Source organism: Diadema antillarum, unplaced genomic scaffold (genome assembly GCF_040938485.1).
Source record: "Diadema antillarum isolate AM-2024a unplaced genomic scaffold, OU_Dant_1.0 scf00000221, whole genome shotgun sequence".
Classification (NCBI taxonomy): Eukaryota; Metazoa; Echinodermata; class Echinoidea; order Diadematoida; family Diadematidae; genus Diadema; species Diadema antillarum.
In genome coordinates this window covers 287727-311754 of record NW_027271110.1, presented here as the reverse complement: position 1 = coordinate 311754, position 24028 = coordinate 287727, and the positions used below count along the sequence as shown (strand labels likewise).

General features: G+C 38.2%; 1 protein-coding gene across 1 annotated transcript; it reads right to left on the bottom strand.

The window, feature by feature from the left end:
- Nucleotides 1-258: 258 nt before the first annotated feature.
- LOC139724560 (gamma-aminobutyric acid type B receptor subunit 1-like) lies at nt 259-23743 on the bottom strand. Its single transcript, XM_071635693.1, has 18 exons — nt 23399-23743; nt 21432-21569; nt 20825-20995; nt 18559-18660; nt 14093-14158; nt 12528-12740; nt 11677-11766; nt 10990-11142; nt 10486-10549; nt 9287-9364; nt 8312-8462; nt 7230-7371; nt 5354-5467; nt 4725-4850; nt 3349-3526; nt 2941-3110; nt 1318-1443; nt 259-333 (listed from the first exon to the last, which is right to left on the bottom strand). Exons 1-18 carry the CDS (start codon nt 23741-23743, stop codon nt 259-261), a joined length of 2502 nt encoding a protein of 833 aa, XP_071491794.1.
- Nucleotides 23744-24028: the final 285 nt, after the last annotated feature.

Below are 24028 nucleotides of genomic sequence, written 5' to 3'. Positions count from 1 at the left end.
GTAGCCGTGAAGTACGCGAAATGCAAACAAAATATCCTCCTGTGTTTTTTTGTGTGTGTATGGAAAGCCATAGTGAAAAAAATAAAACAAAATGAGTAACTTGTGCTTATCTTCTTTCGTCACGATATGTGCAGCTGTAATTTGTATAGGTGCCTGAAAATAATTGCAGACTCTGAGGTTAGATTTTAAGGCAAGAATGACAAATTGCGTCATTTCTGAGGATGACCCGTATGTCATCGAGAATAACCCGGATGTCATTTAATAATCACCAAGGAGACAGAGTCGATCGAGTCTTGCCAACTCCTCCTCCAGCTCCTTCCGTTCTTGTAGTTTCTAGGACGAAAAAGAGGATAAAGAGAAGCGAGGCAACACCGCCATTAATCGTTATGGTTAGCACGTTAGCGTTAAGTACTAAATTACGACTGATTGACACATTGCTCTTCGTCGAAGTAAAATACACATCGATTATTCAGTGATTTTGAGTAGTAGATACACCTCTATCAGATACAACAGGTCCACTAAGTTCTATGTAGATTCCCCCCCCCCTTTTGCCTTTGTTTCTTATAAGTGAAAATAACGAAACGCAAAATTTTACTCGACTAATCGATCATTATGCTTACTGGGAAAGATTCTCTCTTTCTCTTGAAGGGAGCTGTAGGGGCGCGGTGGCATAGTGGATAAGACTCCCGACTCCCAATCGCGGAGGACCCGAGTTCGATTCCCGCCCAGAGCTTACGTCCTTGGAAAAGATGTTCTTACCCACAATGTCCCTCTCGACCCAGGTGTATAAATGGGTACCTGGCAACGCTGGGGTAATGATAATTGCAGGGCTCTCTGGTAGAGCAGTGATAACACTCAAGAGGCTACCCTGGGTAAATAAAACCTTTAATATATCAATGATGTAATATGCGAGATGCTGTTTGGCCATTTGTGGTAAAATGTGACCCAAGTTATTGTTGCCAATGTCATTGTCACACACACACGCACACACACACACTCATATATAAACAAATGGAACGTCGAACACCTTTAAAAAAAATAGCTCCGCGGCACCAGATTGTGTGCGTGTGGGGGGGGGGGGGGGGCGCTAATTCAGAGGGGGAAGTCAGTGGCGGATCCAAGTGGGGGCGCATCAAGCTCGCGCCCCCTCTTTAGTTTTCGCTAAAACAAAACAAAAAAAATGATAAAAAGGAAGAAATGGGGGTGGGGCGCGTGCCCCCCCCCCCCACTTTGATTTTGTAAAGGCGCCCCCTCTTTACGGAATTTCTGGATCCGCCTTTGGAAGTGTAACTACTGCAGCCTATGAAAGCTCTTTACCTGTTGCAGCTTGCTATGAAGATGCTCTAACACGGCATCCTTATCCTTGAAAGTGTCTTCCGTCGAAGTTCCCATGCCAACGCGTCGCTGTGTACCCACGTCATCCGGGTTACTAAGGGCTATAATCTGAGGTCAGCGAAAAGAATTGAAACAATAACTTTTTCCAATGCTTACGAGTTTGTTTGTTTGGTCTTTTTTAATGAAAAGTGCATGTTAAAATGGTCAATAAAACGTTGTAGTAAAAGGATACCCTTTCTCGAGCTGGGTAGGAAATGAAGAGTTTGTTCGCAAAAACCGATAAGTCCGTTTTTGAAGATTTTGACGTACGGTCTCTGTCATAAGGTACAAAATAATACCTTTTGAATGATATATTGGTCACTACATATAAAGGTACATTTTTGTAGTTATGGTCAAAAGAAGCAAAATTTTTCTCATTATTCTCTTTATTTTTCTTGACTGAAATCGCAAATATCTTCATTTGGCAAATATGGTCTTATCCGTTTTTGCGAACAAACTCTTCAAATCTTGATTGGAGGCTTCACACTGTCTCGAAATTGTGCAAAAAATGGACACAAGATAAAGGAAATGTTTAAATTTGCCTCTCTGCATATTTACATCAAGTCATTCATGAGTGCATTCTATGCTATCGTGATGGTCGCCAATGGAGTTTCTCAAGCTCCAGCAGCAGCCTCGTGTGTGCTACGTCTTCTTGTAGCCATTGTGTTGTCTACGTGTTTCCTGCTGGTAAACTTCTTAATATAGATTCACATCTTTTGTGTAGGCCTACACAGTGTAGAATTCGTTTGTGGCTCGGGTGCCATCGTTTGACCTTTTATAGGAACCGTACTTGATATTCGGCTGTTGATTTGATTTTGACCAAGTTTAATGGGGCCAACTTCGCACGAAAATAAAAATTCCATATTCGTATTGCTGTCCTGTGTCAATTTGGGGACAATATGAAACCACCATTATAAAGATTATACAGAGTTGTTAACCTCTGTTTCTTCTATTGCTGCACCTATCTCCACCGTAAGGATCTGCAGCTGGTTTATTCCAAAAGTATAAAACCAATTTGCCCAAGTTTTGCCTCAAATATGCCGTGAATACTGTATTTTCGAATCTCGTGACCGTCTTGTTGATTCTGAATCTCCGTAGCCAAATAGCGCTCTCTTAGTGTGTGCGATGCGTTTTCTTCTCGCGGCTTAAAATGGTACCTAAAGATCGGCACCCCCTCCCTCCATAGGTAATGCACGTTAATTTCACAGTCGTGCGTCGCGTTCGTAATTTACTAAGGGATGTGTAATTGAACCGTGTTTAGTTTAGTTTGTTAGTTTGTTTATGAATTTGTTTTTCGTCTCTTCGTTTTTGTTATTTTCATAGCTTACACGGCGCTTAATCCCACGCGTTTCGTTTCGTTCTATACGCTGACAGCCATGATACGCAGGGTGCCGATGTCAAGGTACCCTGCCGATACGTGGTACCCTTACCATACTAGTTACCACTACTGTGTTACTATTACCACGATATGCTGCTAATTGAAGAAAAAGGTGCAACAATCCAGTAAGTTTCTCCCCCAAACCCAACCCATCTAGGCAGGAGACCGAGATTCCAGTGCTTATTTACCTTCGGTACGAAAACTAGGCAAAGGACGACAGTGGTCGCTATAGAGATGGCGCCCCCAACGAACGTGAAGACAAAGTTGATGTCTCCTTGGCTGGAGTATACGTAGGCGAAGGGGGCGCTGATCACGCACGTCAAACATACAGTGTACACCGACAAAGCAATAAATTTACCTGGAAAAGAAAGAGATACACACCAGCTATTACAGATGTTCGTTTTTTTTTTTTTTCTATTCATGGGCTTCGTCTAATAAGGGCGCAAAGATATTCATAAGTAGTAAGTCAGTTAGACGTATCTGAAACACTATACTATCCAAAGACGAATACATCTTCAACTCTTGTAACGCACGTACTTTAAATCAAGGCGATATCAAAAGGTCAGATTAGAAGATTTCGTTGTTTGATTACGTACTGTCATTGAGTTCCATGATGCGGATGTTCCTCACGGACCAGGCTAGAAATACGCCAAACAAAAGCAGTCCACCCTTGTACACCCCAAGAGCTCCCAAAAATGGAATCATGTGGTCAGACGTACACGTGTTTAGAGTTGGCACCTTAAAGATCTCCTTTTCGGGTTCCGTCTCGTCAAACTGCGAAATAAACGGAATTTGGTACTCAGAATAGTAAAATATTTCTGCAAAGATCGTAAGTTGTTGTTTGCTTGTTTTTTACCATCACGATGTGCATAGTATTATTCACGTGTAATAAAAGTATGCTACTAGATGATAACGTTAAATCTAGTCATTGTGAAACATTTGCAAAAGCATAATGGAGCTAATTCATTGCGTTTTTCTGCATCTTCTTAATGCTTGTCTACATGTAGTTATTGAGAATAAATTGATAGATGTTCTTGCTAGAACACATGTTCCAGTGGAAGCAAAAATGATATTGATGGTGGCGGTGGTGATGACAACAACGATACAAGCACTGTAACTACTATCGCAACAAGTAATGATATCATCATTCTAACCATTACAGCGGTAAATATCGATTGTGATAGCAACAATGACAAAAATACCTATAATCACTTATGATTTGAACATCAAAATCATCATCATCATGGTCATCATCGCTACCAACCTCAACCTCAACATGAACATGAACATGAACATCAACGCCAGCGTCAACATCATCACCACTATTATCATAATCGTTAATGACACTATCATCATTATCAACATCAACATCAATATCAACATCAACATCAACACCAACATCAATATCAACATCAACATCAACATCAACACCAACATCAACACCAACACCAACACCAACACCAACATGCACCAACATCAACATCAACATCAACATCAACACCAACACCAACATCAACATCAACATCAACATCAATAACAACACCAACATCAACACCAACACCAACATCAACACCAACGCCAACATCAACATCAACATCAACATCAACACCAACATCAACATCAACATCAAGATCAACATCAACATCAACATCAACATCAACATCAACATCAACATCAACATCAACATCAACATCAACACCAACATCAACATCAACACCAACACCAACATCAACATCAACATCAACATCAACACCAACACCAACATCAACATCAACACCAACATCAACATCATCATCACCATCAACATTATCATCAGCATCACTATCATAAACGCAGTTATTTGATTTATTTTGTAACTTTTATATTTTTGGAAATCGTAGTAGCGTCCGTGGCAAAATATCAAAAATTGAACAAAATTTTCAATCGATACATAAGTTATAACAATCGCATAAGAAAATTATCATATGCTTACGATTGGTGTGAATGTCACCGTCCGTATCGTCATAGGGTCGTAACTCAGCCAAAGGGCGAAGAAGATGAGGTCGATGACCACGAAGCAGAAGATCGCCATCAGTAGACGAGAGTCTGTTAAACCCTTCTGGAAATGCGACGATGGTAAGCGAAATGCGAAGGCGACGATATGATAAAGTTTGATACAAATAGAAAGAATTTTGTATACTCATATTTTTTGTTTGAATTAAAAATAATTACATACGTATACTATGATATACACACAATCAAACAAACATTCTTAGTAATAGTATTTAGACTACAGAACATTTTACTGTATTTGATAATAACGCAATATTGCCTTGCAAATCTGAGGCCTGTTTCATAAAGAGTTGCGATTGATCTTACGCTCAATTTACTGAGCGTAACTTGGTGAATCGAGCGCAGTTCAATATTGAGCGTAAGTCCTGTTTCAGAAAGATACGCTTGATTTCATGAAAAAATCAAGCGTAACTTTCAATAGATCGCGCGTGGCTTGCGATCAATCGCAAAGTTGTTTATGAAATACAATTTGATTGATCGCAACTTACGCTCAATCTTTATGAAACAGGCCCCGGGTTTCAAGGGAAATGTCATATTTAGTCTCTTTACCAGCACTTTCCTTGCTTTCATGGCACTGGTGTAGATTTGATGAATACGATAGGTCTTCATAAAAAGGGCCCCAAACGATAAAGAGAGTCCCACACTGGCGACTAGGAGAACACTCTGGATAGATAGATATGAATAATGGGTAGATAAATCAACTGATAGACAGACAGATGTATTGACCGATTCTGTGACGCGCTGTGTGTATTTTTGGCATGGGCAGCGCCATTAACGCGGTGTCTTAGCCGACCCCCCCCCCCCCTTCTCTCCCCCACCCCCTTCCGCGCGCGGAATGAAAAACTGATGCATGACTGTTTTAGCCAATAGGCGTCTCGTACTGAGTGCGCGAACGCTTGCTTAGTGCGCGAACCTGTGTTACAAGTGCGTGAGAAACATGCTGCCCGGGGGTGGGGGAGAGGAGGGGGGGGGGGGGGGGGGTCGGCTAAGACACCTCAAAATGAGCTCATGGCTGCGCCCAGTGCCACAGTCTGCTGCCCTCAACGAAACCGAATCGGTCTATAGGTAGATAGGTATAGACGGACGTGACGGGCTGAGAGATGGATGGATTTATTGCTAAATAAATTGGTGAGTGACGGAGAGATAGATGTATGGCTTAAAGGGATGGTACAGTATTGGTGGAGAGGAGAATTGGGCTTTTAACTTTTTTGCGAGATACCAAGAAAACACTTATGAAATAGTACAGAGCATACCAATTTAAGAGGAATTCAAAGTTTATTTGAAGAAAATCGGGTTTGGAATGACTGAAACATCTAAAAACAAAGTAAAACAAAGCGATCGTAATAAATTGTGGGTCCCACACTTATTAGAATCGCTCTGTTTTGGATATCTCAGCCATTTCAAAACCAATTTTCATCAAATAAACGTTGAATTCCTCATGAAATTACATGCTCTTTCATATTTCATAAGAGGTTTCTCATTATCTCACCAAAAAATGTTAGAAACCTAAAATTAGGTCTCAACCAAAACTCTACCATCCTTTTAAATTGGATGAATTAAATGAATGAATGGGATAAACAGATAACATAGAGAAGAAGACAGATGATAAGAAAAGGAGAGAAACAAAAACATTAGTTTGAATTTCGGCAAAAGTCACGAATGATGTTGATATTAGTGCGATTTCATTTTACGTTGAGATATCGACGAATTACCAACTCAACTCAATGTTCAAACTAAGCTTTCGTCTGCTATTTGATTCAACCAGATGACGGGTGGGGGCGCACAAAGTCGTTGATATTTCAAATAAGGATTATTTTAGAATCTGTTCATGAAAGACGAAAACAAATTGAAAATAATGAAAAGGATGCCATTACAAATGTTACATTTCAACTTATATGTAGAGAAACAGCACTTAAAAATCTTTTTGATATGAACAAATTTACAATGATTATTAGGACATCAGGAAATAATTCATTGTAAATAAGGAATAACGAATGACCAATAAGATACCGTGATCGCTAGGCACCTGGACGTGGCAGGAGCCCGGATGTTACCTTTTACTGCTAGCTGCAGCAGTCTGATGCAGCTGGAAACTTCCATGCCAGCCATGATGGTAAAAATATCATTATTCAGAAGAACTTTGACAGGGGCAAAGAAGACCCACGAGACCGACATTACATCTACGGACATAAAATATGTCCGTCTCGTGGGCCTTCTTTGCTTTATAGTGTCCAACTCGTGGGTCTTGTTTGCATAGTGTCGGACTCGGGGGCCTTATTTGCTTACTGTCGGACGCGTGGCCCTTATTTGCCTAGTGTCGAGCTCTTGGGCTGTATGACTCATGGGCTTCTTTTATGTTGATCTCGTGGGCCGTATGACTCATGGGTGTCGGTCTCGTGGGATAACCCCGATTCTGACTGCTTACCTGGCATCGCAGTGCGAGGACGATTGGGTCGCCTTCGTTGGGGACTTGGAGGGCTTCGATGGTCAAAAATATGGAGGAGTAGAGAAGCACGCCACCAGCGGCGATCACGTTGTTCAACATGGGACTCGATATCTTCAGGGCTCTAGGAGAAGGGGCAATTAGACGGATCGACGTTTGTTACCCAACGTGAAAGGTACAGTGTATTATTAAATGGGCTATAGAATCTCTGCAGTCTGATTGGCAAGTTATCATGCATTTATTTTTTTTTCTCATTCATTCAAGCGTATGGCATGAATAAATGAGTAAAAATCATTTTACTCAAACCAGCGATATTTGGGTGAGCTTTCAAGTCTCTTCCAAAGGACCATGCAAAAAAGGATAGAGTATCTTGCCTTTGAGCACAACGGCTGCTTCGAATCAGGGTTGAGAGGTCTTGTTGAGAGTGTCTTTGCTTTGTTTTTGTTTTCATTTTTCATAAAGCCACAAAGGTTGCTCAAAATGTGAAGTAAGGTCTGCCAAATCACGCAAACGTTTCCAGAAAAGCACAATGATTCAAAACAGATCAAAAAGTCGTGATCTTGACATCCTACTAGATCATAAATAGGTCTACCAAGCGCTCATCCACGAAATGCGTTGATTAGATAGATAGGTGTTTTCAAGCATAAAAGGCGGACCGAGGTATTTCAAGTGAAAGCTTCCTAATTTGATATTCTGAATTAGGTCACAGCCTTTGATAAAGTTTTGGCAATTAATTAGTATTTCATTTGACTTTGCTCTGAACGGCAAATTGCATGAAGTATATCAGAGAAACAAAGAGTTACAATACCCTGCTGTATGTCTTGCACTCGTAACACAAACTAGGAAAGGTGGGACTAGCACTTGTGTGATCAAAAAGATTTCAAATTAATTTCTCTAGCTTGATGTTTCTTTGACCACATAATAATAATATTGCATGATCTCTTTAATGTCACAATTAGAAAGTATATCGAAAGAAGGGCATAATCTTTCTTAGCTATATCATAGTGGTTTTAAGAAATTAGCTACCAACTCTGACAATTAAATTTACGAAGTAAACATTTTACTTCTTGTTCCTGTGTCCGACGTTGATAGCCAAGAAGGCGATGGCGAGTAGAATTCCCAGTGAAGCGGCGGTTAGAATGATGATTGTATTGATGTTGCCAATAGCAACATCGACTTTGATCTCTGTTGGACCATCCACTGGTACGAAGGAACCTTGAATGTAAAGAACGACAAACACACACTCGAGATTAAAAAGATGCATGCAAGATCCATGTTGAAAACACCCCACCAACAACTGATAGCTGCGTTGATTAACGCAACAAAGTGTTATCGTTTTGTTGGTCTTGCTCTGTTTTGTTTCGGATTTTCCAAGATATCTTGCAGGATGCACATCATAATAAACCTGAAATGTTTCTATCCGCGTATCCTGGCATAGCAATTAACAACAATAAACCGCACAAAATCCACCAGCTTATCATTAGTAAGTCGCTCACACATTAATGAAGAATATAGATAACAAATCACCCTTAATGCATTTCGAAAATGTTTGAAATATTACCCAATACCAATGGAAAAAGAGGGGAAAAGAAATGCACTGGATAAATTTTCGTTCGTAGTTAAAGGATACTTTCCTAAGTCCATTTCAGGCATGTAAGGTGACGATTAATAACGCAGTGCATTTCGGAGTGACATATCCTTATATCTATCTAATTTGACGTTCATGATGAAGAGTTTGATCGCAAAAGGAGTTATGTACATTGTTGCCAATTTAAGGTATTTCGACTAAACGTATTAAGTGACCTTAGAAATAATAAGATATATAGGATATCTTTCATTATTGTTTGAAGAATAGTACTTGTTTTGCAACAATAAGGTGTCCTTGGAAATATTTCGTTTTGCTCCAATTGATGATGGACTTAATCAAAAATGTTCAAAAAATGGCGCTTAACCCATTTTGTAGTTAATTTCTTCATATATCTTTCGATGTAATGTTAGTAGGACGAATTCAGTCGATGTTGTCACTGAAATAGTCATACCTTCCCACTTAAAGTCTTGTTTCCATCGAATACCATCAGTCTTGCGATCATAGACAAAGATTTGCCGAACCACGCCGTCTGTGTTCGGAGAATGATGAGATAAAAAGAGAAGTGAAACCTCAATTTCATGTATATGAAACTAACTTGAAATACGTCAAGATCATAGATGTTTTGTTCATATGTGATTCTGCGTCACAAAACCACCAGCAAGTCGCCTGACATTGATTTTCAGTTAAAGGCAGATCATTACAGAACAGACCTTGAGCTCTGAAATGATGTATACTTCAATACAAATGGACTTTACTATAAGCTATCTAAAGAAACGAACAAACCGGAAATAACGAATTCTGGAAAAGGAAAGGAGTTTTAAAGTTTTGGGTGTATTTAAATACTGAATCATCGATCATACCAGGCTGTGCTCTGTGCAAAGAATGAATCAAAAACCGGATGTAAATCTCCATAGCAGCCACAATGAAAGGATTACCAAATTGAAGTGAAATTTTCTATATTTATTCAACACATTCTATTTATGATTGATACTAACTTTGAATGCAGTAGCAGCATCCCTTCAAAAGTTATCAGAGTTATAAGTTAGGAGTGTATATAGTTTTTAGGAAATAAAAAGGGGCCTCTCAGACTTTTATACAAAGGGTGTTCTAGAAAAACTTAAGAAGCACAATTTCCCATTTGTTTCTTGATCCGAAGCGTTACAATTATGTAAAAGACGAAATGCTCTTTCAGAAAATATAAAACACTGGAGTTGACTTGGTTGACCAATTTCACCTATTTTGAGTCCTCATCTAAAAATAAGGGCGCGGGACTTTTTGTTGACTTTGTAATGCACTGTATATCATTCTCATCATAATGAATACTTCAATAACTACCAAATTTCATTTTGAGGCCATCCTTTACGGTAGTTTAGTCAAATTGGTAAATGATTGTAACTTGTAACTGTACTTTTTTTTATCTTTGTTGCAATTGCAAATATATTGACGATCCGTTTAGTTACCTTTTCGGCACCTTTAGGATGAAACTCGCGCCAATACTTTATAGATAGTTTCGTTCTGGATCCTAAGAGACTATACTCTTCTATTGCTCCTCAAGTTCATTCAAATATCCAACAAACAAACAAACAAACGAACAAACAAACAAACATCCTCCACCACCACCAATATCACAACAGTCACAATTTATTTTGCCTTGTATTTGCTGGATTACTGCGTCACTCTCTCTGCTCCCGTACTCATCGAAAGCTCCTGGTCCCTAGACGAGAAACACCAATAAAAAGTTGCGATCATATCAACAAGGACTAATAGATGACGCGACAAACATGAGGACAAGTGTTTGAGTACGGAAGCCAATAAACCTATAATCTAATGACCCTTCTCACAAAGTTTGATAGCGATGGCAGAAATGATAAAGTGTTTGACAAAGATGTCTACAATATAGAGCAATGAAATAAATGAAAATGTCTGCAATACAAAAGTAGGCACCTACTGTCAGACTGTTGAAATAATACTATTTGAAATAAGAATTATTATGAACATCGCTAATTTTCTATTATGTAATTGAACATCTACATCTATTTTGTGTATATGCAATAACCGTTTATTGTCATATTGTACTCTATACTTTTGTCGGATATGAAATGAATTTGTGTTATCATATCAACAATCATGGCCGTGTCACTCAGTTAGGCTCACCGTCAGACCGACAAATCGTGTTTTCTTGGTCTCCTCCATCATGATGTCTGCAAGGACCTTGTTGTCGTAAGTGAAGTCAGCCAATGACAGGCCTGGATACTGAGATGAGATCACGTGACTAGAAGCGTTCAGGGCGAGGGCTATGGTCATGATCTAATAAAAGACAATATGGATGGTACGTTCAGATGATCTAGGCCAGAAAACCAATGCACACAACAAAATTAGTGTCTGAACTTTGTATCTTTAATACGGACGACAAGCAATGTAGAACAGACAGATATAAGAAGTCAGCGGTCAATAAATTATGTGCGCCATCAAAGTTGATTGTAAGTGGCACCAGGACAGGAAAAGTTAAAGGGGAATTTTACCCCAGATGTAGGCCTATGTATGGATTTAGCGAATAGAGTAATACTATATGAGAAGGACACATGAAAAAAAAAGTTTGAGGAAATATTGGGAAATCTGTCCCCCAAAAGAAAATTTAAAGTTATTGAATCGACTTCGTTAGACAAGAATGCTACAGCAGACGATGACGTCAGAAGAGGAAGGTATTGAGAAAATTGTATTGATTTTAATGATATTATTATCCAGCGATTTATTTAAGGGATGGATTCGATAAAAACCTTCACGATTTATAACTTGTAAATTAAAGTTGATATCATAATCAAGACTGATATATTTTCATACCTGATCGTACCCATAGGAGTCACATGCACCAGTGGTGACAAGCTGCCCCTGAAGAAACTCGAAAAACTCCAGGCGATCCTCGTCCGGGTACTTTGAGTTTGAAAATTAAAGACGCGAACAAATAAAGTTTAAAAAGTCATTTGTCCATGATATCAAGAAATGAATCAAGTATACACTAAAATACTAAAGTACAAGATCAAAGCTTAGGATGATACCAATACCAAATTATTGGTAATGCTCAGTTTACATAATAATAATCTACATCAATATTTCGTCTAACAAACAAATCCTGGATTGTAAAGTCACACACAAGGCCCGAATTTACGACGCGTTCCATCAAAGTATAGATGTTAGATACTGAGTATCACGTTTGTTCCATATATCCTCAAAACGATTTCTATTTTAATTTTTTTGAAAGCTACACTTATCTCTATGTAGTCTGAACTACAATTTGACTATAGTGGATGTTTAGCGATATACCCTCATACAATTAGTTCATGCAAGTCATGTATTAAAGTGGATTATAGAACGACAAGTAGTAAATTATCCCGAGTCCCGTTTTGGGTCACCAAGGATGCATGCCAAGGTCAAATACAACTGAATAATTTAGTTTTTTGAAGTTCTATAGTCCAGTACTTGTGCATCAATAGAACATGCGCTAACTTTTATAATAAATAGACTCCTCGACCTACAAGAATTTTCCATAGGTCTAGGCCCTACTAGACCTATATGGCCATATATCGAAATGTTTACATGATCACGTGATGCAATCTAACCAATCACAACCCATATTATACTTGACCTATTTACTGTAATACGATAATCAGACAGACTTTATTGGCAGGACCTACTATTCCGTTGAAGTTTATCGTTGATAGATCTTCCTGAACCTCAAAGCCGCGCATGCTCAGATATCCGTCGATGGCTTCGCCCACCTCCTCCACCAAGCAGAAATCTTCACCTCTGGCCAGAATTTTATTGGTCTCTATCACCCACCAGTTGGCGTGGTACCAACCCATCAACACCCAGACATACTTCTTACCATACAAGCCCTGCCTGTAAACCTGTTGATTGGAGAAAACAATGGTGATTGGAGAAAACATACTCAAACATTTCACTGTATCCTCAATTTGTTGGAGATGAAATAAAACAAATTGACTTGACTTGATAATACCATATATAGAATGCAGCATAATCTATAAAATCAAAAGCATTCCTCATCGCATAAAATATGTAATTATTGACAATTCGTATCTCATTGCAAATTAATGATTGACAAATTGCCCTACATCGATGTGAATAAGCACTGAATTGATTAGTGTTTTAGTAGAAATGAATTTGAATTCGTATCTTTCAAGAAGTTTGCTGCATGAGACCAATACACTCTTAATCAGAATCCACGTAACCAATTAAACTCAGATTCATCTTATCCTATGATGATATCCTGATATACAATACTGATAATACTGGTTTATTAGACAATGACTGATCCCAGCTGACATTTGAAGCGATAGATAATTTCGTCCCCTTATGCCCCTTTTCCATCGATTGCCAAGTCCCGAATCATTTAACTGGAATCAAGTGATATTCAAACAAAACAAGACATGGCTTGTTTTATCCAAGAAATGAAAAGCCAATGAAATAAATAGGTACTCTATCAAGTGAGTGACTGAGTGAATGAAGAATGAATTAATAATTTGATCTATTAATTGATTAACGTATGGACATTTGTTGAGGTGGGGTATTCAAATTATAGCAAACCCTGAGTTCAGGTTGGATTCGATATACTTTCAAGAAGTGTACGTGTATTGAGGAAATTTTAGGAGTAAAAGCACTCACACGCCTTCCTCGAGGTATAAAGCCATTAAGATAGTTAAGAGAATAGGGCATTTGTCTCCATTAATTGCGACAATAATCAATTATATGACTATGGATAAATAAATGATTTGATGATCCATGACAAGAACAAAATTAAGGATGTTTCATTCGTTCTTCCATACATCAAATCCTCGGGAATTGTAACAATCCACCAACCAGGTTGGCAACGTGTTAGTAACGAGGGAACCTCTCGTCTATCCTCCCCCTTCTCTCTTTCATGAGATCTACATATTGGTATTCGTTTACATTCACATAATGTATATACTCCTTTCTTGCCGAACAAGATTCATTTAATTTATACAGTTGCCTATGATATATAATTTAATCGTTTATACAAAGAAAAGAGAAAGATAAGAGAGAAATAGATGGTCTTGTATATCAGTCTCTATCTATCTATCTATCTATCTGTCTATCTATCTATCTATCTATCTACCTATATATCTGTCTATCTATCTTTCTCTCTCCATTTCTATAAATACATCAATCAAACTTTAATCGATATCGACTTGTGATAAACCATATTATCATTGTTATATACCTCGCAAAAGACTCGTGTGGCGGTGTCGGTGTACACGCTGAGAAATATGATCCGCGCATCGTGACGCTGTATATAAGTAAAAACAAATTGAAAAGGGAGAGTAACACTTGTCATTTCATGTGATTGTTTTTTTTTTTAAATCTGATTTATCAGAAGTACTGTATATACCAATAGAGATACCGAATCCTTTTATTGAAGTCTAACGGCATATCTTCTGCAATAGATAACACATATATCTGTAATCTTCACATCTGAGTAAGTTTGTGAGCTGAACGGATTTTGAAGGTTCATTTCTTTTTTCAAGGAGTCACATAAATAGCATCATCGAAAGAACATCTTATATCATCATTTTTAGCATCATTATTTTCTTTGGGAAATACAACTATTTGAATCTCATTTTCAGGAGGACGGACATTTGCTTCAAAATACTATTTTAGAACATTTGTTTGAAGTCCCGCACCCTGTACAGCTGTATGGATAGGTCTATCATTGCAGACTGTGGGGTGTACACGGAACTTCCAATTGAGCATAAGTGACTGTGTCGCAGCATTTACTATATTTTAGACTTTGGGGTAGAAACAGTATCACATCTACCTCCCTATAAAATAGCGATATTCGAACACTGTCATGTGTAAACTGAAAACATCAAAATCATTGCAGTTCTAGATCAACGTTCCATATCTGTCAGTTGGTGCACTTTAATATGGACTTATGACTGCACACAAGTTTGACATGAACGCTATGGAAGTTTCTACAGAGATGAACTTAGATTATTTAAGGCAGATAACATGAAATGTCCTTTTTAAAATAACAGTTTCAGACAGGCGAAACTTCTTAAAGGTCTTGATAACGGAGGCTGGTGACTGAATTCTTTAAACTTGAATTAAGAGAAACATTATAAGATTGTTTGAAAGATTATGACCATCTTCGCAGTTTATTCCTCATGATGTTTTCGGAAGACCAGAATCTAACGAGTATTTTTTAAAGTTACTTTCAATGCGAATGATTGTCTCTCTATGTATGCAGAGTGCATTACAAACGCAACGTTCTACGTCGCGTGCCATCTTTACAAAATAAGCCCTCTCACAGTACCACAAGCTTGTTATTCTATGGACTTTGTACATAAACATAATTCCGACGGGACTCAAAGATTGAAAGCACAACGACAACAAAGACAAATATCCTTTACATTTTAACTTGAGATTTCAGTTTCTAGTGTCAATGGAACCTCAACATCGTAAGCAACTAGGAGCAATTCTAAGACTTATGGAGAGATTCGTGAAGAAAAAAAAAGCACCAGTCTATTCACTTCTTATTTCTTTTTCCTAAAAATCGATTTCTGCAGCATTTCTTTAGGAGAAAGCTTGGTTAGATAAGGCCGCCGGACTTTTATCTAACAAAATTGTCAGCGGGCGTTTTTTATTAAGAAATGGGCATTATTGAAGAAATTATTGATTTGAAAAAAAAATGGAAAAAACAGGAAAACCTTTCTATTATTTGTGCCTCTGCTCTGGCTGAATATCTTTTATATCTTATGAGTCTCATGTCTTTTTTCTCTCTTCTCAAAACATTTGATCTGTAATGGCATTTTCCAGTATGTCTGATTTTTCCTTCTTTTTTTTTTTTGGTCAAAAAGCTAGCTGATTCAGTTGATAGGGATAAAAAGGATAAAAATCAAGGTAAGCTGAGTGGTCTTAAACAATAATTACGCAATCACGCAATTACGCGTATAATGCAAGTTGTATACGTACAAGAAGGTATGAATGAATTAGTGTGTAAACAATATCGGACTGAATAATACTTTTAAAAGGTATATTCAAATAGATTAAAGAAACACCGCGATAGCTGCTACGATTAAAATAATTTTCACGAGTTCTTTTTTTTTTCATTTTGACACAGACAGAAATTAAATGGGATGGCTAGTAACTGATCAGTGGGAATCAGTGGGAATGCTGGGGATGATTGTTCCAATTCTTGTGGGATTCATTTAAGAGTACATTATATATCTATTGTTGTGTGATAATTATTTGCTTCCGAACGGTCTAATATTCAAGTAATTTGCAGTTTAATACAGGCATGCTAGCCTGGAACCATTAAACTGCACATTACTTGACTGTGAGACCATTCTGAAGCAAATAATTATTTTTCACACAACAATAGATATATAATGTACTCTTAAATGAATCTCACAAGAATTGGAACAATCTTCCCCCAGTATTCCCACGGATTCCCACTGATCAGTTACTAGCCATCCCCTTTAAGTGAAATGTGGTGGGGGGAGGGGTTTCATTTTTTTTCGGGTAAAAATGAAGAGTTTGTTTGCAAAAACCGATAAGTCCATATTTGCCAAATGGAGATATTTGCGATTAAAGGTCAAGAAAAATAAAGAGAATAATAAGAAATGTTTTGTTTCTTTTGACCATAACCTCAAAAATATACCTTTATATGTAGTGACCAATATATCATTTTAAAGATATTATTTTGTACTTTGTGACAGAGATCGTACTTCAAAATCTTCAAAAATGGACTTATCGGTTTTTGCAAACAAACCCTTCAAATCTTGCGGTAGATGTTTAATTCTTGTTTAACCCACCATAAGTCCATTATCAACGCCACAAAGAGGTAATAGCTTCTTATAAGCATGTAATGGACATCGATTTATTGTGCATTTAACGAATATTGATTGGAATGCAGTGTAGTTTCAATTTGCAAAGCTTCTCAAGGACGTCGGTCCGACTGATTTTATTGATTTAAAAAGTTAAAGACAAAAAAACTTTCTAGAGGTAAAACAGATTTTAGCCAACAATTTAGTGGGAAACTCATCTCATCAAAATGAGACGTAAAGGGTGGTGCGTCACTGAGCACAGAGTTTGCTTCAGGATTTTGTCTCTTTTAGAGCCGTTCATACATTTAGTTTGCCAGCATGCATCAAATTTATTTCATGCCATCATATTTTGAATGATACTCTAGTCGATATTCATTGGCATTCACAATTAGATTAAAACATACCACTTGTGTTGAAGTATAGATATATGTACACAGGAAAAAAAAAGAGACGATCATGTAATTCTGTTTGTCTGTCCAACTGTCCATCTGTCTGTCTGTGCTGCTATAATTCTCCTTTTCTGAAATTTCTTTTCCAAACCGCTGACGTCAAGGACGTAGAAATTATTCTGCATCATATACCATGTATACGTTTTCATTGTCTTGTTTGTCGCGTGCAATTTACAGCCTGGCTATCATCTCCGTTGAACGGTTATAGGTCTGGGTGCTATCTCGATGACACTCCGTGTCCCGATTAAGTCTTTCACCACAAAATTTTTTTTCAATACTGTCTTTGTGCTATGTGCGAGTGGCACTTTAAAGTGGCAACTCGGAAAGAGTTAACGGCATTCATAATGAAGTCTGTCAGTTTTCGATTTCAAGCATCTTCTTGAGTTAGCTGCAGTGAATGCCTCAATTCAATTGCATAGGGGCTATTATGAAGAGTTTTATCGCAATAATGAGCTAACTCCTTTCTTGTTAAAATGAGATATTTGTGACTAAAGCCCTCTAGAAAACAAAGAAAATGATTAAGAAAATACAGAATATCTTTAACTTTAATCCCAACTTCTAAAATATTCCTTGTTATGTCACAAATGAGGTATTACTGGAAAGGTTTAATTTTGCTCTATCTGATGATGGACTTACTTGAAATGTTTAAAAATAGCGCTTAGTTTATTTTGCAATAAAACTCTTTTAATGTACATTTTTCGCGGAGATGACAGTAAGTTCAAAAGGAAGCCAGATCTTTCTTCCTTGTTCTTTGTCAGTCAGAATTAAATGTAAGTAGAACGCGAAATCACAAATGCATTCAGAGTTTTTTTTTTTCATCTGTATGTGCTACCTTGTCTGAAAGGAAAAAAGCTCAAATTATCTTTCCAAGGTTCAGAGTAATGCAGCGCGGAAAACGCATGCAGAAGTTCCCCGTCGCAAATATTGATCATGCCGGAGTGAAGTACTGTCCTTCATCACCACATAAAATTTAAATGCATGGAATGTAATACATCTCAGCGTTCATCTAATATTCTTCCTGAAATGAACTTCATTGGCACAAAGAGAGCAAATCACATAAATATTTCAAATGACATAGAAGGCACAGCACACTAATGCACCTGTCAAAGAGCACAATAATCCGACAGACTATAGAGACTAAGATGAAAAAAAAATGTAGATTGAGCCAAAATATCATATACAGCCATAACTCTTGGAGAAAGTCATATTTTTCATCATTCGTGTGTAATATGTTGTCATGAGCAGTTCCAACGTAATCATTAGGTCTATTAGATTATATATATTTTTTTTATTTCCTGTTGACACAATCATTAAGCCATTTCCTTAATTGTCAATTAGAAAGTAATTTGTGACCAGGGGAAAAATGCTGATATATCTGCGTTGCCATAGTTACAGGTTTGTCTGGACTTTACCTTTAGACTCTCGATATTGGTGCGCGGGTCATCATTCATGGTTTCTATGGCAATGGTGTGCATTACTTCCTCTTTCATCATCGTAGCTAACTCTATCATCTCCTGGAATAGAATTCAGAAAGTTGAAGCAGCCAAGTATTAGTATATATCGAGACTTGTATTAACGGCCGTGTAAAGTTTTTCGTGGAGGAGGGGCTTTGGGAGACAAAGGTGAATGGTACCCCCTACTCCGAACCTGATCACCATGTCCTCTCCGATCATCCTTGGTTCTGGCAAAGTGGCAATCATGTATTTTCGAAGGCAGTTTGAATATAAGTCCATGGTTTATGCACGCTGCCCTTAGAAAAGGGCTTGTCTCCGAAAGTGGGTGGGGTGTCTGTGACCCTCGGAAGGAAAGCAATAATTGACAGGTGAAAATGACTATATGACGAAAGTGTAGGTCTCATCGTATACATTAGGTAACACTCTCCGCTGCCCTCAATGTAGTTTTGATCTATTTTGGCGGCATAGCTGCGCATTAAGTAGTAAATGATTAACGTAATTGCCCGCAGGAGCGAGTGCTTACACCGTCTTCATTACGCCGCAATGCGAAAAGAGTGACAAGGCTGAGCTGTCATTTAGCATAATTGACAACCAATCATCATATTTTATTTCAGCACAAGTAAGACAAGAACACAGCGAAAACACACATATATCACACACACACTCTAAAACAAACACACATAAATGTACACACACACACACACACACACATGCACATAATTGTCTACATTGTATTAGAATGTGGCATTTGATATACAAGGGAAACTCGTAACAGACTGTGGCATTTTTAGTTTTCTCTTTGAACGAGGTTCCCAGTAGCTGACAATTCATCGAAAAATATCTCGCTTCAGAATTTAAGTTTCGAGTAGGAGGGTTTCATATCATATTTATCATTTTCATATACTTTGTGGAAATCGCTTGAAGTCGTGCTTTTGATATCAACGCAGTTCAATTTGAATGAGTAACCGATGTATATCTGAAATCAAACTTTAATAACGTTCCTCAAAAACATGTCTATCAAGTCAGGTTTAGCCTATCGAGGGTTTTCCACTCAATATTTCGCACAATTGTGAGTGAGTGTCCGAAGTCGGAACGGTTTCACCTCTGGAACATAAGAGCGAGAGGTGATTGGCCGTCTATACAGTTACTTCAGCCATGGTGCAGGCATATCCGTGATATACGTATTAGCGTATACTAAGATTCGAGCGTTTGATAGACACACAATGGCTTCTAATGGAACAACCGCTGTATAGCGTGTTGAGTGATGTTTGAGTGAATGAAGGCCCTTGATAGGTGATCGAATAGAAAAAAGGAAAACTTGTTTGAACAAATCTTGGAACACGACGTTTGATTTTGATATCATTAAAGGGACATTTCGGACGATTTATATCATTATGTTCATGTAGTACATAAAGCCATGGTGCAATGTAAAGATTTGTGAATTTATCGTGATCCTTGAGCAGATAAACCAGTACGACAAATCCAACCAATACAACAAATTCAACCAATACAACAAATTCAAATCAATTCAACAAATTGAAAGCAAAAACAAAAACAAAATGGCAATACTGAACAAGGATGATGACAAAGGAGGCTTACATATTCCACTAATATAGCAAAGTCCTTTCATTACAATACCACTTCCTTAACAAGTTCACATGTGTAGAATTCATGAATGCTTTCTACTTTTGTTCTGCTTCCTTGAGTACCAGTCCCAGTCCCAGTCATGTATTCTTATGTGAAGCTGTTATGTCATCATCCTCGTTCATTGTGATCTGTTATGAATTTTGAAAACATTCTGGTTGGGGTTAGTTCTCATCTCAATCACTACAAATTCTGAAACTCTCTGTATACATGGTATAACCAGTTTATAGTCTGAAAAGTCTGAAAATCATCTGGAGGTCTCCTTTTTAAACAAATTTCAAATTTAACATTGGTCAACTGGAACATGACTTCTCGAAAGAGGTTGACGTCTCGGCAGACGATCCCCACCATGTATTATGTTTTATTCCTCAATCCACCCCGTGACCCCTTTCTCTCATTCACTCACTTTCTCACTCACATTATTCTGAATCTTTGCTCCATGGTGAATTACGATATCTCTAGTTAGTTGTCTTTTTTTTGCGAGGAGAGACCACTTATAAAGTGAATCACTGTACGTCATGACTCACTAATAAAACAATTCGATAAAGGGGAAAGAGAAATCAAGTCTGTTCAAACATACGTCTCTAAAAAGGTTGACGTCTTGGTAGACGATGGCAGCCCTCTTCCAATCCATGGCCTTCAGGAGGGCCACCCTGGCTGGGTTGAAGACCGAGTTGGCTGGGTAGATCTGCACCGTGTAGGGGTAATATTCAAGCAATCTGTCGTCTGCTTGGAATTGAGCTATTCCAACCTGTCGACAGATGCATTGATTAACCGTCAACTTTGATGCTGCGTACGTGCTCTATCACTTTCAAATCTTCATGTTCATGATGCTAGGTGCTGTTTACAAAGTGAGGAGAAAGCAATTTGTTGCCGGTGATGATGGTGACGAAAGTTAACATTGATGTTTGATGGAGATGGAATCGTGGACCTTCCAGGTCTCTTGCTTTTTGGTTGTTGTTTTTTTTTTTCACGTCAACAAACCGATGTAGATACTCGCCACCATTTTGACCCGGACAATTTTCGTTATGTTCATTATGCTAGAATTCAGGCTTGTGATGTAATTTTCACCGTCTCCCCCACATAATGATAACAATGAGAATTATAATTACAATTGGAAGTATGGTAACGACAGTAGACAAAGAAGTAGCTATAATAGTAAGAAAAAAAACGAACACCGCGCTCACCTGTACGAGATGGTACTGAGCCGCCACCCGGTTGATCACCTCCCCCACGCTGGAGTAGGTCGGTCCCCAAGCCATCACCACTTGGGGAGAATTATAGATTACGTCATAAAGGTATCGGAGAGCAGGGCCTGGTCGAGCCTAAACAGGATACCCAATAGAGTATGAAATGCACAATATCATTTTTTCCTGTAGGTAAAGTGGAGGCGTTGGTACTGATAAACTGTAGCTTCTTATTCAAAGGACTGGCGGGCTGATGACCGGTTCAAACAGTCTCAGATACCGTAATCAAAAGAAGATATGAATACACTGATAAAGCTATCTCGAATGGATTTTTTATCCATAAGTACTAGATTTTTTTTACCAAAAAGAAAAATATAATGGTGAACGGATAATCATGTAATGTGATGTTTTCAGAAGACTTGAAAGGGGAATGGACTTGTCACGAGAATGTCATTGTTATCGCTTTATAAGGCGTCAGCATATTATTAGCATAATTTCTAGAATCAATCAAGTTTGGTATAATGATCCCTCCCCTAATCCATGTCAGAGAACAAGGAGATTTTTATTCAAGGGTCTTCGAGAGTTTGTGTTCAAATAAATGATATTCTGAGGATATTAGTTGTCTGTCATTTGTACTAGGTGTTTCAAAAAACATTTCCCACTTTTGATCATTAATAGCTCAATAACTATTCATCCGATAAAACTGTCATTGACATAAATAATAGCTGAATAATGTACAATTTGGTTGAAGGTGATTTGAATGTGAAAGCATAAATCAGTTTCATTAAATCTAAGATTGATTTTGAAGTAAGGTTTCAGATTTTGGTCAAATTTTAACCCTCAGTACAAAAATTGAACCTTGCACAGGAACTAATGATGTGTATGTGAGTGTGTGCTGACAATGGCCCTTAACAATGGACATGCCTGAAACCTGTTGACTAGGCGTCAGTCTCGTGCTCCCAGGCACATGAATGCTTAATCAATAATTTATGTGGATTGCCCTGGGCACTGCTAGTCTGGATTCATGCACGGTAAAGGGTAAACTGCATGCACATGGAAAAAGGAAGCACACGTTTCCATGTGCTTGCAAACACCACATTCCATTCCAGCTGGCAATCATCTTCAATTTTTGCTTCACATATCACTAAATTTGGGATATAAATAAGCATAAATGATCTAAAGTTCCTCATTTTAATACAACTGTCTACTAATTAAATAGTATGACAAATTTTTCGCTTTTTGATAACAAGAAATCATTTTTGGTAAAGAGTTCTGCAGCATTTATCATTGGGGCGATATGTTTCACAGTAGATTTATTCAAGGCTCCATTTACACAAGTGTATACTCTAATCTATTAATTTTCTTTGCTTCCTATCACCATGTTTACGATAGAACAGAAGGTATTCATTGTAATTTCGTTTTTCAGAAGTAGACGGGAGAGCACTGTCGAGACCCAACGACAGTATCGGCAGGCGTTTGACTTTACACAGATACTGCCAGAGGCTGAATAAAGACTAGTTGTGATAGTGGAATTTCTCATGAATAAATAATGAAGCATTCAAACCCTAACCATTGTTTAGGATCATTGTCAGGGTGTTAACCACACACTCCCATACACATCCATTGACCCCTGTGCAAAGTGATATTTTGTACAGAGGGTTGAAAATAGAGCAAAATCTGGAACCTAACTGTGAAATTAATCATGGATTTCATGAAACTGATTTATGTTTTCATATTTAAACCACCTTCAACCAAATTGTACACTATTCAGCTATTACTCATATCAATGACAGTGTTATCTGATATATAGTTTATGAATTATTAAGAATCAAAAGTGGGAAATGTTTTTTGAAACACCTAGTATTTAGTTACAACCTCTTTTGAATGCAACTTATTTGCAGGAAAATTACTCTCTATGACAATACGTTGAAGTCAATAGCCATAGTCGATAATAAAGGTCCTGGTACCTGAGTCCAGTTCCAAATGATTCGTAACTCGTAGTCCTCCAGAAGATTCGGTTCAGCGTTTACGTGTTCGACGGCAAGGAGGACCGTACACACCAGCTTGTCATAGTACGTGGCAGAAAACGGGAGAAATCCGGCGATGTACAGCGGAATTTTTCCTGCACTTTCTCCGCCTCCATCGCCCGCGTCATTGGACCAGCGGGCTGCGTCGGGCCAGATGTCATTGTAAAGTGTGCAGTTCCGCCATCGCTCGAGTGTTGTCGAGGCAGCGGCGCTGTTCGGCGTGAGAAGGCCCAGCGCCGCGGTGATAACGATGATGACTAAAGTGACGCCTGCTTGAAGTCTCATCCTTCCGAAATGAATCATCCAAGGGCATAAAGCATTAACGTTCTTTCCCTGTCCAGACCCTGATTTGCTATCTTTATCACAGCAGAGACACCGGAGGATAATGTCTCGTTATTGGATGGTGGATTCGATGACAGAGCAATATGCCCTGCCAAGTTTTTGCCTTTAGACAGGTATGTCGCCTTTATACACGAATGGGATGTGGCAGTACAGAGAGTGCATTAAGTCGTGATGGGGTCTTTCATAAATTGAGGTATACGCAACGCAATAGAATCAAGGCAAGATGTG